The sequence below is a fragment of the Pteropus alecto genome, unplaced genomic scaffold (genome assembly GCF_000325575.1).
Source record: "Pteropus alecto unplaced genomic scaffold, ASM32557v1 scaffold338, whole genome shotgun sequence".
NCBI classification, from domain to species: Eukaryota; Metazoa; Chordata; class Mammalia; order Chiroptera; family Pteropodidae; genus Pteropus; species Pteropus alecto.
In genome coordinates this window covers 3564199-3583499 of record NW_006441995.1, presented here as the reverse complement: position 1 = coordinate 3583499, position 19301 = coordinate 3564199, and the positions used below count along the sequence as shown (strand labels likewise).

At 34.1% G+C, this 19301-nt stretch overlaps 1 protein-coding gene across 1 annotated transcript in view; it reads left to right on the top strand.

The window, feature by feature from the left end:
- The window catches only part of C6 (complement C6), a 48143-nt gene that overhangs the window by 4588 nt on the left and 24254 nt on the right, over positions 1-19301 (top strand). Inside the window, 4 exon segments of the mRNA XM_006919512.1 lie at positions 1982-2123; positions 6678-6816; positions 9977-10174; positions 14947-15187. Coding sequence (XP_006919574.1) covers positions 1982-2123; positions 6678-6816; positions 9977-10174; positions 14947-15187 — 720 coding nt within the window.

Sequence of the window (19301 nt, the reverse complement as noted above, 5' to 3'; positions counted from 1 at the left end):
TTTCCTAAATATTACTTAAGATATGTCCCCTTGCTTTCATCCCTACCCTTGCTAATAGTTCTTCTCCATTATGCCTAGATGTACCAAATGGATAGACTGTCTCGTATCCTAGCCAATCTGATACCCTGCTCACAAAGCTGAGCTAATGAGAACTGTATCCTGCATGTGTATCCCTACCTTTATTTGATAAAATAAAATAAAATAATTAGTGTAATTATATCAAAAATTAGCTTTTGCTGAAATTTGTGACAGGTTCAAAACGTATTTAAAAATGTAATATTCGAGTTTTGTTTTGTTTTTTTTAGTAAAAACATGTCTATTTCAAACTAAATGATCCATTTCATTCTTGCCTGAAAAAAAAGAAATAAACAAAAAACTAGAGGCATGCTCTTTTAAAAACAGAGCATCTTTCAGGTTATGTCCTGAGATTAACAGAAATTCAATTCCCTCTGTATTTTCAGTCTTGTACAATTCCAGGGCTCATAACTATAATTCTTTATAATAATGGTCTAGATATAATGCAAGAGTTTGAATAATCAAAGGAGGACTTAATTACTTTCATTACACTCTACCTTCTTACTGAAGATTGTTAACCAAAACCGTGGAAACTAAGTGCTTTCTGGGAAACTATTAATAAAAAAATTCTTCAACAGAATATCCAATTTCCCCCAAGCATTTCAATTAGTCAAAATAATCTTGTACAGCTATAGTGAAATGCTGATCACCACCTAAAATAGTTAACCAGATAACCTTGAGTAAAACATTTAATCACTCTCAGTAAGACCTGTACAGAATGGTGGGACACCAGCACCCCTGATTGCAGGCAAGAGGGTGAGGGACAGGAGAAGGGCTGTCATTGTGCATGAGGCATTTCAATTTCTGTAATATACACTTACTGATTCTAAGGATCTTTATGAAATTCTACAAGTTTAAAAGAGAAGGGAATCATCTGAGTACACCAAGTTTGTACTATTTTCTATATTTGGTCACTTAACCTGCTACTAATACTGCAGCATGTAGGCATTTAATTTGTCCAAAAAATAATTAGGTATAGTAAATTATATGTAGTTAAACAATTATATATAGTGAATATATAATAAAATATGTAGTAATTACGTATAGTAAAATAATTATATATACAGTAAAATGCACAGATAAGTGCAAAATTTTATTTTGACAAATGTATACATCCATGTAGACAACTCCCAATCGAGATATAGAAAATTTCCATAAACCCAAAGAAGTTCCTTTTCTCCCCTTTCCAGTTAATCCCTCTATTTGTTCTTGAACATTACACAAAGAAATCATGACATGACTCTTGTGTCTCACATCTTTCGCCCAACACAAAATTTTTGAGATTCAGCCATGTTACTATATGTACTAGTTGATGTATGTGTGTGTGTGAGTGAGTGAGTGTGTAAAATTATAGTTTTTTGAGTAAAAACAGTGACCTTGAGTGTGGTATCTTGGATCAAAACAAAATTCTGAACCCATTTTTATCATTTTATCTTACAGAACATGTTTCTGCAGAAAGTTCACTATAATGGGAATGGGATTATAGAATTAATTCTCTTATTTAAAGCAATCACCCTAAATAATCTATGGTGATGCTTTTAATTCTAAAAAAATAAGAGAAAATATCAATTTATCATTCAATTTCCATATGTTCTTAAATCTTTATCAAAAATAATGAAAACTTAGGTAGGTACTAGACTTATCAGACAGATCACTTCATAAGTTATGTAAATGTCTAACCACTATGCTCTACACCTGAAACTAATATAATATTGAATGTTGCATGTAACTGAAAATTTTTTTTAATTTTTAAAAAGCATGATCTTGAATGAGTCAGTTTAAAAAAAAACAATGAAAACTTGCTCTTAACTTTTCCTTGAAATTTAAGCACTAATGATTAAAATTAATATATACAGTCTTAAATGATTATTTGTTGTCAATGTTGTCGTTTGCTTTTCTTGACTAGGCCGCTGCATTGCCAGCAAGTTAGAATGCAATGGAGAAAATGACTGTGGAGACAATTCAGATGAAAGGAATTGTGGGCGTACAAAAGCAATATGCCCACAGAAATATAATCCCATCCCTAATGTACATATGATGGGCAATGGGTATGTAACATCTTTTTATCATTTGGGGGAATAAAGGCATCTCAGAACATGCAGCAATGAAGCAATAAGACACATCATTGTCCACCTTCCTCATTAACTTCTTATTACTCCCACCAGCCCTGTCTCTGGCACTTGGCTACGATTCTCAGCAAGCATGTGGCCAAGATCCTCACTCCTAGGGAATAAAATAATTTAGCAGTTTCACATTTGCTTTGTACAAAACAATGTTATAGGCCCCTCGTAACTGTTTTAATTCTCATCTAACCTTCTGATAGATCTGGAGTGAATCAGGGAAAACTGGTAGGAGGCCAGCCAAGCTGGAAGGTCCCAGGATGGATTCCTGGGGGCTTGGGGTGGGAGAGTAACCACTCAGAAATTCCAGGAACAAATAGATGAGGAAGGTATCAGAAAAGCATGCCTGAATGTGTGTGTTGAAAGTCAAAACACTGGAAAAGCAAAACCAGTCTTTCAGTCTAAGAGTCAAGCCATGGGTCAACAATGGGAGACAAAGCCAGAAGAGAGTTTCACAAACAGAAAAAGCAATGAAGTGAAAAAGTTAAAAGAGTTAGAAGTGAAATGATCATGACTAGGGTATTCAAAACTTCCTCCTACCTAGACTATATGATGCATGGAAGGTCAGTACAGTTTAAAGGCAGAAGATCAGACTTGCATTACCATCTGGTTCCTGTTCAACTTACAAACCAAGAAACAGCCTGAGAAAATGCCATATCCTGTCCAAGTCTACCAATCAGTAAATGGTTAAACCAGGATTCAAAAACAGACTTCAAAACTGAGGTTATTTTTACCGTTTCATGCTTATTCTAGACAATAACAACCTTAAAAAGGGGAATATATTGAAAGGAACCTCAGGAGCCCACACAACCCTCCTCCCAATCTTTGAATAGTTGCTCAGAAATTCTAATGTTCCTATTTCAAATCATGAGGGGACTGGAGGTTTGTCAAGGGATTCTAAATTCATTATACTGAACCAATGACTTAGAAAACTTTAGAAAATGTAAAGGAAGTCAATAGAAACAGAACTAAGCTTTAGTTTGAAGCATAAGAAAAATCAGTAAAGATAATCTCCTGTATTGTTCTGTTCTCTTCGATTTTTGGCCAGAAGGCAAATAGTTTGCTATAGGCTTTTATTGCTTCATATTCAACTATTTTTAAGTCTTCACTTATACTGCCAAACTTGCATAATATGAAGCCTTGAGGCACCAAAAACAAACAGCATCGGTTGCAAATACAACCTCATTTGATTAGAATGGAAACCAGAAGCATTGAACCAAATTCAAGGACATAGTAAAATGGAACAGCCATTATTCTGGAAGTAAGGAGAGCCAGGCTCTAGACCTAGTTCTGCACTGACTCACTACATCATAACCAAGTTATTAAACATCTCTGGCTGCATGTATGTTGGATGGCTACACACTGATTTGAGGTTCTGTCCTAAAAATTCCTAATTAGAGTTGATTTCAATGACAATGTTTTGACAGCATATTCTTATCAATGTGCTTCCTTCTCCTCCTTCCTCTGGAAGAAAACTTCAGGCAAAACTTCCACTGATTATCATGTTTTCTAATGTTCTGATTGATGAGGGGTGACATTATAACTCACCTCTTGCTCTGTTGGTCTAGGATCTAGAGTTACAGATGAGGAGGACCACATGCTGTGTGTACTTTGGCAGAAGGATCGTGTGGCCCTCTGCCAAGTGGAGCTGTTGTCCCAAGGATTCTCAGAAATGAGCAAAACCTGCTGGCTCGGCACAGCCAGTCCTCCCTTTGCCTCTCCGAGGACAGAGAGCTTTGAGAGCTGCTTATGGGAATCTCTTGCTAATCTGCTGGCCTTTGAATCTCTGCCCCCTCTCTGATACATTTTACCCATGAAAGGTAGCTTCCTAGGTGGCTGTACCTCTTTTACTCTCCAAGAAAGGATTTAATAAGGCAAAACAACATTCCTACGTTGCCAACATCAGTCACCAGGTCTTAAACATGAAGCAAGAATCAGGCAATTTAGCATGCTGTTTATATTTTCTCAGGCTCAGCCAAGGTACAAATGCATACACACATGCACATATGTACATGCACACACATGTATATTTATATATGTATATATTAATGTTAATTAAATTAGAAAATTACAAAAGATGACACATTAAACCAAATTAGATAAAAGCCCTTCAGAAACCTATTATATTAAAATCCATGATGTATTTGAAACACCAAACTATTTAAAGTCAATTTAAATACTACAAAGAGAAAGAAAGAAAATAAGGCTGAAAATTTCTGTGTAGTTGACCTAAGTCCTAAAAGGTTCCTCCAGCATGCCCAGAGAGCAACCTGGTGAAAATCTTATCTTCTGGCTCTCTGCAAGCAACTGCTGCCTTCACGACGTCCTCAGGACCTGGGAACCATTTTTCTTAAGCCCTTTGTTGTTTGTGATAAACTCGTAAGTACATAGCATAAGGCACTGTAAGGTCAACAGTTCTTTTTTCCTCATTCATTTCTCTTAACTCAGAGAACAAAAATGAATGAGTTTTAAACCTGTGTTTGTCAAGCTAACTTACATAGTTTGGAAAGTTCTTCCCAGACCAGCTCCTCATACTTCCTCCCTCAAAAACCCACTGATACGAACTCAAATATGGATGAAAACAGACCCCCAATTGTGTTCGCAGCTATTTGAGTATGAGATGCATCTTATAGAACCCACAGGAATGGCCCTCCCTTTTTAACAGCTTTATTGACATCTAGCTCACGTGCCAGTTCTTCTGTGTACCTGTTACTCTTGCACTATTACCACACTCACAGCACTTCTGACACCAAATGTGTGGGGATTTTCCCCCGCACTGAACATTTCTCTGCAACACCAGCGAAATGTGCTACAATTTAACTCAATTCTGGTACCATCTACTTAGATATAGTGTCAGATGCCATAGGTTAAAGATTCAGTCCCACAAGACTGCCCCATCCACTTCAGATGCCACTTCACTCGTGCTTCTGATACATTTGGAGGCTCCCACCAACGCCCATCCTCAAGTTTGAGTTATTTGCTAAAGGGTCTCACAGAACCCAGTAAAACAATGTACTATTTACCAGCTTATTATAAAAGGGTGTGATAAAGGATGCAGATGAATATCCAGTTGAGAGAGATGAGTAGGGCAGGGTATGTGGGAAGGGGCTCCGAGCTTCCATGTTCTTCCATGCTCTTCCTGAACAGTCAGTACCTCCACGTGTTCACCAACCTGAGAGCTGTACTTTGGGGATTTTTTCGAGGCTTCATCATGTAGGCATGATCCATCATTAATTCTATTTCTGGCCCCTCTCCCCTCTCCGTAGAATGGAGAGTGGGGTTGAAAATTCCAAGCTCAAAATCAAGGCTATTTCTGGTGACCAATCCCCGCCCAGGAGCCCACCAACAGTCAATTCGTTAGAGAAAAGGACACTGCACATATGGGTACTAGACTTATTGGGGTGATCACTTTGTAAGGCATATAAATGTATAATCTCTATATGGTACACCTGAAGCTAATATAAGATTGTATGTCAACTGTAATTAAAAAATCAATAATTTTTAAAAAAGAAAAAAAGACACAGCTATTACCCAGAAAATTCCAAGAGATTTAGGAGCCCTGTGCCAGAAACCAGAATCAAAGACCAAATATTAAAACAAAAAATGCTCTTAGTGTTTTTATTACTCAGGAGATTACAAAAGTCTTAGTAGCTCTGTGCCAGGAACTGCGGGCAAAGACCATTATCTATATTTTCTATTATCTCCTCATTATCAAACCTATTGACGCAAAACTTTTTTTCCTCAGGATACATGTTAATATCTATAAGAATTTGGAAAACTATTATCATCTTGAAAGAGTTTTTCATCTACCACAAAACAATTTCTTAAATACTTACTTTGTGCTAAGCTAATTAATCTGTATATGTTTCAATTTCCTCATTTCTAAAATGGGTCTAATAATTATTTCTATATCACGTGGTTATCATAATAGTCAATAAATATAATGTTAATATTAAATATAGAACAAACAGTGCTTGACTTATAGTAAATAGTATGTAAGCATCTATTAAATAAATTTTAAATGATTTATTATTAGCTGTTAATAAAAATAATAATATTACGATTTTATTAAAATATTGCTATTCATCATTAGCTCTCTATAACAATTCCTTTGCTGTATCATATTGAAGGAAGTGGACCTAGAATGGCATTAGTTATTATATAATAATTTATTTCATAATCTACTTCCCAAAGTTTGTGCTGTTTTTTGTAAGCTGCAAAATAATTCTAAACCTGAATTTCATGTTGAAAGCCCAGAATGACTAAATGAGTGTAATAAAAAGAACTAACAGAGACAGAGGGGCTGAGTTTTGGCTTCTAGCCCTTTCTGGATACTTCCTCATAGGCTAGAAGAAAACAGGCTTTCCTTCAAGTCATTTGTCATGAATCAAAAATGTCTAAGAGAGGAATTTCATATAAGTAAGGTAAATTTTAAAGATTGCTCTATATCTATTGAATTCTTGAATATTACTTTATTTCTAGGTTTCATATATTGGCAGGAGAGCCCAAAGGAGAAGTCCTTGATAGCTCTTTCACTGGAGGAATATGTAAAACTGCCAAAAGCGTTAGAGAAAGTAATCCATACCGTGTTTCAGCCAATCTGGAAAATGTCAACTTTGAGGTATGACAGCCTATCATGGCAGCATTCCAATGTCAATGGTGATTATAAGCTAAATTTCCAATGAAAAATTAGTGATGAATGAAGGGACAGAATAAGAAGATAATGACTTTTTTCTTTAGTATGCCATTTAGCTTTCATTTATTTATTTATTTGTTCGTTTATTTACCTATCTATTTATTTATTTATTTATTTATTTTTGTTTATCATGGTGATGTTGGGGGACAAAATCCAATAAGTTTCAAGTGTATACTTCAACAGTAAGTCATATATATATATTGTATTGTGTGGTAATGAACATTTTTAATTACCTATTATGTGTTGGTATTTAATCTTCCCAAAACCCAATGAAATCAATGTCATTATCATCAATTTAGAGATGAAAAAACTAAGGTAATTAATTTGCCCAAAGTCAAACAGCTAGTAAGTAGCAAGAGACTTGAGCCCAGGTTTCCCAAACTCCAGAGTCCATGCTTTCTTCAATGAACATAAAGCTGTAACATATCCCCACATACATTAAAAAAAAAAAAAAATGGTTTGATTTATTCAGAAGTTTCTCCTACCATTGCTAGTTTTCTCAGGTAACCACTAAATTTAGACATAAGGCAGTGCCTGGCTTCTAAAAAGTCAGGATGAACCTAAGTATAATAGGGATAGTTCTGCCTACCTTCATTCCTATTAGTTGATTTGGTTTTCTGTTTGTTTTCCTCAGTGGTAATGAGCAGCACACTACATACTCCCAGAATCTAGCCCAGTTCCTTACATATGATAATTGCTCCATACTCATTGAACTAAAGTAAACAATCTATTTCTTTTAATTTATGATAAGAAAAACAGAAAAGACATAATTTTAATGGTAATATCTATACATAAAATTTGACATGCTAGAGAGAATTTCATAAGGTCTAATGATTTCTGAGACCACATGATGAATAGTATGAGTTCAACAAAAGTCATTCGATACTTCATTTAAAAAAAAACTTTTATAAATATACAAATACAAGCATTTTCCAATTTGATATAAACTCAATTTAACACCACCTATATATATATTAATGGGTGTAGAAAATGTCCTTAGGCTCCAACTGCCAAATTCAAATTCATTTTGGGAGACATACCCTAAGAAACCCCATCCCTGCCAGGAGATAGAAGTGACAAGAGTAACAAGTGACCTCTGACCAGATAAAGGCATTACCCACTATTTCCCCACAGATCCAGAAGATGCTAATGCCAGAGGTTCCACCACCACCAAAGAGGGTGGGAAAAGTTTTGCTGCTATGTTAAATAGGAACTCAGAAGAGACATTCCAAAGGAACAAAAATTCTGTCAACGATGTTACTACTCTTAAGATGTATTGAATAGGCTTTGTAGACAGAGCAAAAACCCAGATATTTACATATAATATTGTTCTGTTGGAGGATGCTTTCTAGGTCCTAAGCCACCAACCCATAAATTTATTTTCAGAATTTAATAATTTCCAAACATAAAAACATACTGCCTGTATTATCAGCAAGCATCTATTTCATGCAATTTTACAAGCAAGAAAGCTTAACCTTTCTTGAAATTAGGGCATATTTGGGCTTGGATAACATTTCACACTTATAAGATACTTTAGAGTTTTCAAAGTACTTGCACATACTGTTTTCTCAATTCCTAGAACGACCTTCCCAGAAAGTAGAAAATTATTTATACCCACTTTACTCATAGAAGATTTAAGCTCATTGAAGATAAAGAAATTTCTCTGAGTTGTGCAGCAATAGTTCACGTGATCTTTGCAAAACACAAATGTGATGGTAACATCCCCAATTTTTCATTCATTTAATTAATATTTTTAAAGAACTTATTATATAGAAAAGCTTGCTTTTAGAATTCAATCCAAATCTTTTAGCAGGGCCTACAAGGCTTGGCCCCAGTTTCCCAGTTCAATCTAATTTTTAAGCACTGCTCACCTGTAAACCTGCCCTCTAATGTACATGGTCAGATTTTTCTCTGAGCTTTTCTGCTCAGGATACCCAAACCCCCTTCCTTACATGTTAATATATTTTTCTGTAAGCTGACACATCTTTTCTTGTGTGAGAGCTAATTCATAAAGCAAAATATTTGTAGTTTGAGTTTTTTAGAAAAGTAGTAAAGAAATTTCAGCAACTATATTTAAATATGATTGTATCGCTTCATTGTTAACTTATTCGTAGATATTTTAAAAGCTAACTAGCATGCACTGCAATATCTAAAAGTAACACTAAACTTTTGACTGTATTTTACTGTTGAGAAAGATTCTTTTGCGGCTGGATTATTTTGTCTTTGCTTGACTAATTGTGCAAGCTATTTAATTGTGACATGTGGTTTGCCTCGCGGTATATTTTAATACTGAATATTTTAAAACAAAAAGATTTTTCCATTGCAAACCGGATAAGCATCTTTAACATAAAGAAGTACTCTTCAATCAATTGCTTTGCAACTTTTAAAAAATTTGTCCATTGTTCTCTTCTTACTAGCATAACCATAACAAGGATTTACCTTGTACTTAAATCTGGCTCCACTCAACTCAAGTCACGTCTCAATGGCATTTTCTCTTCTTCCTAGACCAAGTCAGTGAAGACTAATAACCACCCACAAGGCAGAATCAATTGACTATTTGCTTCTGCCTTGCAGACATGGCCAGTAGAGTGCTGATGCCCAATACTGAATAAGCTGAAGGGATGAAGATGGTTTCAGAGTAGGGTCAGATAGGACTTTCTTCTCCTTTTCTAGGCCTTAATTTTCTGAACTATATCTTAAATTAGATTGCAAACTGCATCAAATTCACAGGCAGACTGAAAATAGTCCTTGCTGTTTATTACCCCATTAAGTCTCAGCTTAGGAGTCATTTCCTTGAGCTAGACTTTCTTGGTATTGTCTCTCTGGGTTTTACAGTTATTTGTGGCAATTCCATTGGAAGCACAAAACATCACAGATTGAATTAAGTGTCTGTGATTATCTTTCTCTCTAACTAAATTGTTGACTCTCTGAGTGCAGGAATTTACATTATTCCTTGTTCGCTAGCAAAATGGGTCCTCAATAAGCATTTACTGAATTTATAAATGAATGATCATTGCATTAGATCTTCACGAGTAACTCCAGTATTTCGTAAATTCTGTTTTATTTCATATGGATTTTTTTCCAGGTAGAAACTAAAGAAGATGAACTGGAAACAGATTTTTTTAAGGATTTGATTCCTTTTAAAGAGAATAAAGATGAACACAGTTTAGATATGGGCCAACAGAACCATCGTCATGGGTTAATTTTTTATTCCTCATCGAGCAGTCACTCCTTTAACCATAATTCTGCCTTCAAACAAGCCATTGAAGCCTCCCACAAAAAGGTAATAAAAATGGTTCCTGATCTTTTTACGCTTTTCTGAAAATTAATACCAGTTCCAGCAGTCATGCAACAAGAAGGGGAGAGTTTTGATCTCAGGTCAGGATTTCTAATTCCTATTTAAATACCTTTAGGGTTTTTGTTGTTGTTGTTTTATCCCACTTCAAAATTTATAGACATAATATGTCTAATGATGCTTCCGTTCTGCATGCATTTAACTGTGTTTATGGTTGTTTTGATTTCTTTATCTTATTGTTTTAGGTGTACATATTTCTTATGAACCACATGTAACAGAACATTGCTTTTTAAATGTAATCTAACAGTCTCAGGTCTTTGCTAGGAAAATTTAGTCAACTTATGTTTAGTATACTCACTGAAATACTTGACCATTTTTCTCCTATCTTTAATTTTTCTTACTCATTTCACTTGGTTGCTGTTTCCTATTTTTTCACTTTTGCTATCTTTATCATATTTCTATCTACCCTTCTCATCCTTTTGGTCATTTTAGAAGTTCTACTAAAATTTCAAATTCTCCTTCTAGTTACCTTTCTCTAGTCATAGAGCATAATTATATCTATGTTTTTCTGTATCACATTACATAATATCTATAGCCTCCCTCAAAAGAGATTTTTTTACTTATCTATTCTCCACATCCCATTTTCACTATCTCCTTGAGAAAACACATGCTCTCTACTCCCCCACCACTATCATCACAGGCCTCCAAAACCTCAATTTTGTTGAGATAGTTCAAAGCCTTTGTGTTCCATAAAGATTGTTTTATATTTGCTTTTATGTTAGATATGTTCATCTGTATTTTATTCTGACTCTTGTCTTCTCTATTTAAAGATTCCTCACATAACACTTCTAAATTCCAAGTTAAAAATTTTTTTTGTATTTTACATATGTATTTGCATGTATATGTGTGTGCGCACATATGTATATTTTCTATTTACTCATCACCATTTTCTCTCCTCTCATCTTCCCTTTCTTGTCTCATTTAATTGTCATATTTTTAGTATTTACCTCAGGTAGGATGCATGCAAAATATATTTCCTAAATTCTTATAGTGTATCTAAAAATGCCTACATTTTCCCTGAGCAATAAGGGTAAAGAATATCTTGGCTGATATGGAATCTTGGATATTAGTCTTCTTCTCTTGATGGTCAGTAGATGTTATATTCCACTGTTTCCTAATTTCCATTGTTTCATATAAAGCTGATTTTTTTTGTTTTGTTTTGTCTGGAAATTTATAATTTTTTTATGCTTAGAATTTAGGTTATGTTTAAGTGTTGGATTGTTTCCATTAATCTTGCCAGGGAATTATGAAACTCTTTTAATATGTAAAGATACATCTTTATCCATTAATCTTTCTTCATCTATTCCTTTTTCTCCTTATATTTGCAAGTTAAATCTCCTGGATATGCCTTCCAACTCTTAAACGCTTTAGGGGTTAAATTTTCCATCAGATATTTTTAAACATTTACAGGTTTATTTTAAAATAGTATCTGTTCCTCACTACAACTGTCACTCTAAGTAGTATTTGTTCCTTGCAAAGAGATGAATGGGAGGACTGAGTCTTGAATCATAGATTTTCAGAGGAGAAGTGAAAAGAGTAGAGATACCAATGCTGGAAACAATGAGACCAACACCTGGAGGGCACCATTTTAGGGCTCCTGCTTTTACCATAATGCCCCTCACATTTTTATATATTAATTTATTCATACACATATAAATATGAGACCGTATAGCACTATATAGATAAATTTCCTAAGTATTTCATTTATTTTCAAAAGAAACTTAAGAAGTAATCAGAGTAGATAGTTTTTATACTGTTTTGCACATAAATAGTCCATATATTTATTTTCAATTCAACACACATTTGTCAAATACCTAATGTGTCAGGCATGACACTAAAGTCCGAGAAGCTAAGTGGCTCCTGTGATGTTACAGTGAGTAAATGCTAGAGTTGAGGACTGAAATCAGTTTTTCTGACTTTTGTCTACTATTCTTATCTACTACGTTACACTTTAAGCTATTTGCTTATTCATTCAATTATTCATAATTTCAACAAACTGTGAAAAGAGTACAGCTCTGATGATATGAACATATGAAAACATGAGAATAAAATAGATTCCTTTTAAACAAAGATTGCTTATTCAGTTTGAATTGTTATGGTTCATTTAGTGTCCCTCAAATTTACCAAATTATATTCTTAAGACAAGTTAGTATCAGAAATACTAGGAAGTAAAACTACATCATCAATCACCACCACGTCCATCCCCAGGTCTTTTCCTTAATTTCCAGAGTTGGGCACATGATTCTGGCTTCATTTTTTTTAAGTCCCCCGGCTCCCTCTGATATCATGTTTGGTCTGCGTATAAGTGGAGCTGTGCAGTTAAAACCTGTGTTGTTCAAGGTACGTATGTACGTATGTATGTATGTATGTATGTACATACATAAGTATGTATGAATGTATATATCATTCTCGACACTAAGATCTGCTTGATTTATAAATTGGTTTATAAATGTTTCAGACATACTGGAAAACACTTGTAGAACCCTTATCTGTAGGTAAACAGCTTTTTTTGATCCTCTAATAGTTTGTCCTAAAGTGAAAGCATTTAAGGCTATTCACAGTATTAGACTGAAACATGTAAAACTTCTGACATTCAACCATTTTTTTTAATTAATTTTTTTTTTCTGGCGACATTGGTTAATGAAATCCAATAAGTTTCCGCTGTACACTTTAAAAGTAAGGCATATACATATATTTACATTGTGTGTTCACCTCCCATAGTCAGATTTTTTTCTGTCACCACATATTTGACACCCTTTACCCCATCTACTTCCCCCTCCCACCTCCCCGCTCCCCTCTGGACAATAGACTAGTGGTCAATCATTTTGACTTACAAAATTGTTAACTTCATATGGTTCGACCCAATACCATGACTGTTGTTTTTTTATTAAATCTGAACATAATAAGAAAAATCTCAGTCCAAAGAGAAAGTGCTACTGTAAACTTTCTTAGTCTTCAAATATTGAAAACAAGGTACCACAGATTTGAAAATCAATCCAAGCCCATCAACGAAGCTTAATGCTTTATTTGTTAATTTTGTCAATCACAATCTAACTAAATATATTCATTGGGCACACAGTCTGTTTCAAAGTCAAAACATCAGTCTTCTCAGTAAGATTCAGTGCTTTTCTGATTTTGTTTACAAAATTGAACCCACAAAAAGGTGGTTAATTAAAGCAAGTTCTCATGGAATGTTAAAATAAGTCATACATGGTTAATAACCTACTGTCATGTAATTTTTTAGTGTGAAATAGCCAATTTCAGCCATCGTGCACTGACAAGTGGAACATCATGGAGGTACTTGTGCTAAGCTGAATTGCCAAAATTTTATTTGTATTTTTCACAACTTAGTTTTAAAAGCAATCTGGAAATTTCAAACCACCCATTTCAACCTCCATGTCTATACAGGCATTTCAGATACTCAGGGAGTAATTATATTTCTTATTAAAAGCACAATGCTCCTCCAACAAAAGCCATGGTTCTACGACAAAATTCAAGTATTGAACTTAAAAATAGAGTTAATGGACACTTAAAATGTAAACTCCACAAAGGCATGAACTTTGTCTGCCTTGTTCACTGCTGTGTTTACAGCACCTGAGATAGTTGAGCAATAAATGTATTGAAGACAAAAGGTAAATAGAAAGGAGGGAGAGAAAGAGAGAGGAAATAAGAAAGACAAAGAAAGAGGGAGAGAGGGTGAATGATGACTCTTTTCAACCCTTGTGATTATTGTTTTCCTTTTGTTTTAGCAGTAATTTTGTGCCATAATTATAGCATACAGGGTGATAGCTAGTTAATGATTTACAGCTATAAAAAAGTTCTTTTGCTAAAATATGCTCCTCTGTTTCTATTACTTAAACATTGCAGTTTGCTAAAATTGAGAGATCGGATAAAGCATATAAAATTTTTTTAAAGAACAGTTACATGGATATACTTATAAAACTCAGTGGCTATGTAGGACAATTTCATGAAATGAGATTTAGGCATAAAAGCATCTAATCCTAAAATAACCTAGCATAGCAAGAAACAATTTTTAAAAATCTTCCAACAAATATTCTTGCTTATGGGTGGAGGAGAGAGAATATAAATAATTTTGGTTAATTTTACCCTCTAAGTAATTTTAAATCATAGCATTTTGTTTGATACTATGTTAAAAGAGGTGCGAAATGTCACCCATTACACAGCCCTCATCTGTACACAGGTGACATTTCACAAATCGAGGCCTAGAGAATTTAGATGATTTTTTTTCCCAGTTAGTGACAAAGCTATGACCTAAATCTAAGTTACACAATTTTCAATTAAAAATTTGCACAATCCATTTTCAATTATTCGCAATAGCAAGGCTTTCTAAATAAAAACTCAGTAGAAATGTAGCCATAATTGGCAGTCGAGAGAAAAAGATTTACTTTTCTGAAAATTGATCTCTTTTTGATAGAGAATATATACCTTAGTCACACAGTTTACATTATTGAGATAATCTTATCTATTTAGCACTTTGAACAACTCAGGAAAAGGTATTAGAAAATAAAATAAAAATTATAATTTTGTATGTGAGAACATGCAATAGAGAGTTAAAATTGTTGCAATAGTAGGTTGGAATGAAGCTAATGATAAATAGATGACATTTAAGCGCTTGATACCTTAAGCTTTCACTACCTTTAATCAACCTTTTTTTAATTCCTTTTTCCTCTTGCATTTAGGATTCTAGTTTTATTAGGATCCATAAAGCGATAAAAGTCTTAAACTTCACAATGAAAAGTAAAGATCTGCAGCTTTCTGATGTCTTTTTGAAATCACTTAACCATCTGCCTCTAGAGTACAACTATGCTCTGTATAGCCGGATATTTGATGACTTTGGGACTCACTATTTCACCTCTGGCTCCCTCGGGGGCGTGTATGACCTCCTCTATCAATTTAGCAGTGAGGAACTAAAGAACTCAGGTATGCTTTCTTCAGCCCTCATTTTTTAAAACTGATCCCATAATATGTAACATTTTCTTCTCTTATTCTGTCATTTTAATTCTTTTTATTAACTCTGTTTAGACCCTGCTTTATTTCTAAAATGATATGAAGAATACCTAGAAAAGACACATTCAAGTAAACAAAACAAAAATAGGAAATTTTGACCAAAAAAGAAGGAAAAATAAATACGCTTAACCTCTTTGATGGTTCATCAGATTTGTTTCTGAATTTCCTGACATCTAGGAACATCATAAACTACACAATAGTGACCTAAAAAGAGAGATGCATGCTATTACTCTAAGGAAAACAAAATTTGTTATGGAACTAAATTCTAAAAGACAGTTTACTTATAGCATTTTTTATAAGCAATAATAATTTTAGAGAACAATAATTATAACAAATTCACTAGAAGTCTTCTTTTAATGATTTTTAGCTGAAAGCCAAGGGCCTAAGATGAAAGTGCAATTAAGGCCTTGACAAGGGAGTAAGGGAATGTGGGCCAGATACGAATCTACTAGGGATAAAACTTAAAACCAGATGAGAAGCACTTTTATTTAAGGAAAGGTTGCAACTTTATATCTTGATATATAATTAGTGATGTTTCCTGCTTATATATAAACTAATAATATAAACCTTAGTTTATAAATAAATCTTGGTTTCTTAAGTATTATCTTTAATTGCCAATATTAATTATTATTACAGCTTAAGCACCTTTGGAATAACTTGTCTTCAGACTCCTGTGTGAAATGACACAGGGTTCTTACGATGATTCTATCATGTGTCACTTGAGAACCTGGTTAGGAACTGAATGGTAACCAGAATCCAGCTGACCAATTCCTCCCAAATAAACCAAAATTCTTAGTCATGTAACTTTTATATAAAGGAAACCAGAAATTTATTTTAAAAGACAATATCAAGCCAACCCTGGGATCAGTGGAGTATCAGTCTCTCTGTTCTTACATCTCATATGGCAAGTACTAATGTTTAATGTGGCTGCCCTGAGTCCTTCCACACTTTAAATGACCAAGTAGCCCTTATGATCTTCTTCCTGAGAGGCTAGATGGGATAAATGTCTTCGAGAAAGACTTTCAGTAAGAGGGTCTTAAAAATATTTCACCTGACAGAATTACTAAAATAGACAAATCTATGCTGATGAACTTTCTACGCCGCCTAACCCTTATGTTCCTTTCAGTTATCTTTCCCACTGGAGCAATGTTTGAGTGATGAATTTGCTGTCTTCTGTCACTGAAAATAGCATCAACATTAATGCTGAGCAAAAATGGTTGGAGGAAATCTCTGGCCCTTGACTTGGTTTCATCTTGCCCTTGGGATGAAATTATTCTGGTCACTGCTGCTGTAACCCAGAGAATAATTTCTCACTTGATGAGCTATACTCATCATGCATTCAGAGCAAAGCCTCTGAGGGCTTAGAGATCAGGTCAGTTAAAGAATGATGTGAATCTTTTATCAACCATCAGGCATTTTAAGAGTTGAAATCCCATAACCAAATGAAGAGTGATGGGCCATACTTCCTTTCTGGAATGGTCTCACCTTCCATCTCTCTATAAATGGAGATAGAGACTGACAGACAATGAGATACACATAATAAGGGAATGAAAGGGTGTTTGAGATATGATAGGAAGCTAAAAATATATAACCATACACACCTACATATATATATGCATACATGCTATATATATGGCATTTATAGTATGTATATATGTATATTCAATATAGTCAATAAACCAGATTCTTATATGCAATATTCTTATATGTAATATATATTTTGTGTTCAATGGGTATATATATTTATTTCCCTGAGTCACAATAATAATATTGGTGCACAATTTTAATTATGGTTAAGATGAAGCACATGCAGACAGAAACAAATCTCAATGAAATGGAATTCTCCAGCAGGTGTGCTTACCTGTTTTTGCCCACTCTCTAGATGAATTTGTATTCTGGCCTCCTTTTTCTCTCTTCCTATTCCTTCTCCCTTTATTTACCTATAACATGGAACTAGAGTATAAGCTTAGTTTTTGTTTGCTTTATTCAATAAGAATCATGTCTCTTGCCATTAATTTTGAAAAAATAACTTGAATATTCCATAGTGCTTTTTATTTGCATCCATTGATATATTTCTCTATTATTCACTATCCCATAGGCAATTTAAAAATCTTAAATAAAAGTTATCATTGCAGGCAATATATAGTGTCACGTGGGTACTAGAGTATTTGGGGGTGGGGGATCATTTCATAAATTATATAAATGTCTAACCGTTGTGCTGTATACCTGAAACTAATATTAATTTTTAAAAAAATCGTAATGGATGAGATGGGTTAAACAGTAGATTAGACACAACGTATAAGGGGATTCGTAAATTGAAGGTATAACAGTAAATTACCCAGAATTTATAACTGAGAAAGCAAGAAATGGAAAATATGAAAGGAAAAGAATAGCAGGCAGAATAAGGTATAATAGCATAATTAGAGTTTCAGAATGAGAAGAAGAGAGAATGAGGGAAGAGTCATATTGAGAGGGGTGATGCTTCTAAACTTTCTGTAATTAAGGGATATAGGACTCTTAAAATTCAGGAAGCATAACCAATCTCAAGCAAGTTAAATTCAAAATAAATGCAAACTTAGGCATAACATAATGTAATAGAGTGTTAATGGCAAAACAGATCTTAACAAAAATCACAGAAGGACTCAGGGGTCAGAAAAGTGGTGGTGATGAAAGCTTAATAAAGAATATGTGATTACTAGATGGTAAAAATGGGGGGGGGTAATAAGTACTCATGTAAAAAAAAGTTGTAATTGCTTCACTGTGCAAAGTGAAAAGAATTTCAGGAAGACAGTGAAAACATTAAATGATTAAAATATCATAAAATACAAGGTGGTAATTTTAAACTCCTTTTGTTTTAAAGTCATTTTCTGTTCTGAATTTGAAGAGAAAAATTAATTGTTCCACTATTTATCAGTATGACATTTTTGATTAACATTATTGACCTTTGCCCAGTCAGAATAGCTGTGGACATTTACAAAATATTCATCCCCGTGCCACGTTAGAGGGACACTCAGGTTGAGGGGCTCAGTGCTACAGCATTAAACAACTCTTCGTCAATGTGAATAGAGGTCAGGCAGCAAGCTATAGGATATACTGAGGGAAGAAAAATCTTGTGTAGAAATTCACTGATAAAGCCTTGATATTTTAATCATTGTCTGACCAACACCATGGTTGGTTGATGAGACACCATAGCTCATAAGAGGGATTGTTCATTCAAATCTTCAAAGATTCTCCTCTAATCCTCAGGAGATGAAATTAACTAAGCTTATGGTTAATTAATTAATGAATTAGACAAATAAAATGTAATTTTCACTTACAGATAATAAAAACCAAATGAAAGAATAAGAAAAGATGGGGGTTATATGCCGTAGAAGCATTAAATTCTTAACATATCCTAAACATTTGACTGACCCACTTATAAGAACAATACTACCAGGAAAAAAATGACTCGTATTTATTCAGCCTGATCAAAATAGCCGTCTTTTTTTTTTAAGTTCAAGATACAAGATAAACATGAGGACTTCAAATTAAGAATTTTTGACATCCAACTTATAATGCATCTCTTTAAATGTGTCAAACTATTGAAAAAACTATTGAGAAAACTGAAGTGGGCAGACCCCACCCACATCTACTTAGCCTCCTTTCTCGGTGATCTCTGCCTTTAGGTTTCAGTTTCAGCATCACACTAAACTTTGCCTCAAGCTCTAAACATACTCTTCCCTGCCTATTGTAACCTGCAGCCCTAAATATCATCAGTATTTGATAAATTGCTTTAAGGCTTAAGAGCTGATAGTAAGAGCTCTCTTCTGTGCTTGTGTTTTGCAAGGCAACTTTTAACTAAACATCAAAAAAACTGAATTCTAATTTTGATATTTCAGGTAGCAGGTCAGGTGGCTTGGGAAGCAGTTAAGAAAAATGAAATATTGATTCTCCTCAAGTCACCCCAGATAGGCAGTACCAACTCAGCCTACAAGTAGCCAGACCTATTTCCCTGTACTCAGTCCCATTCAATCCCTGACATCTGCAT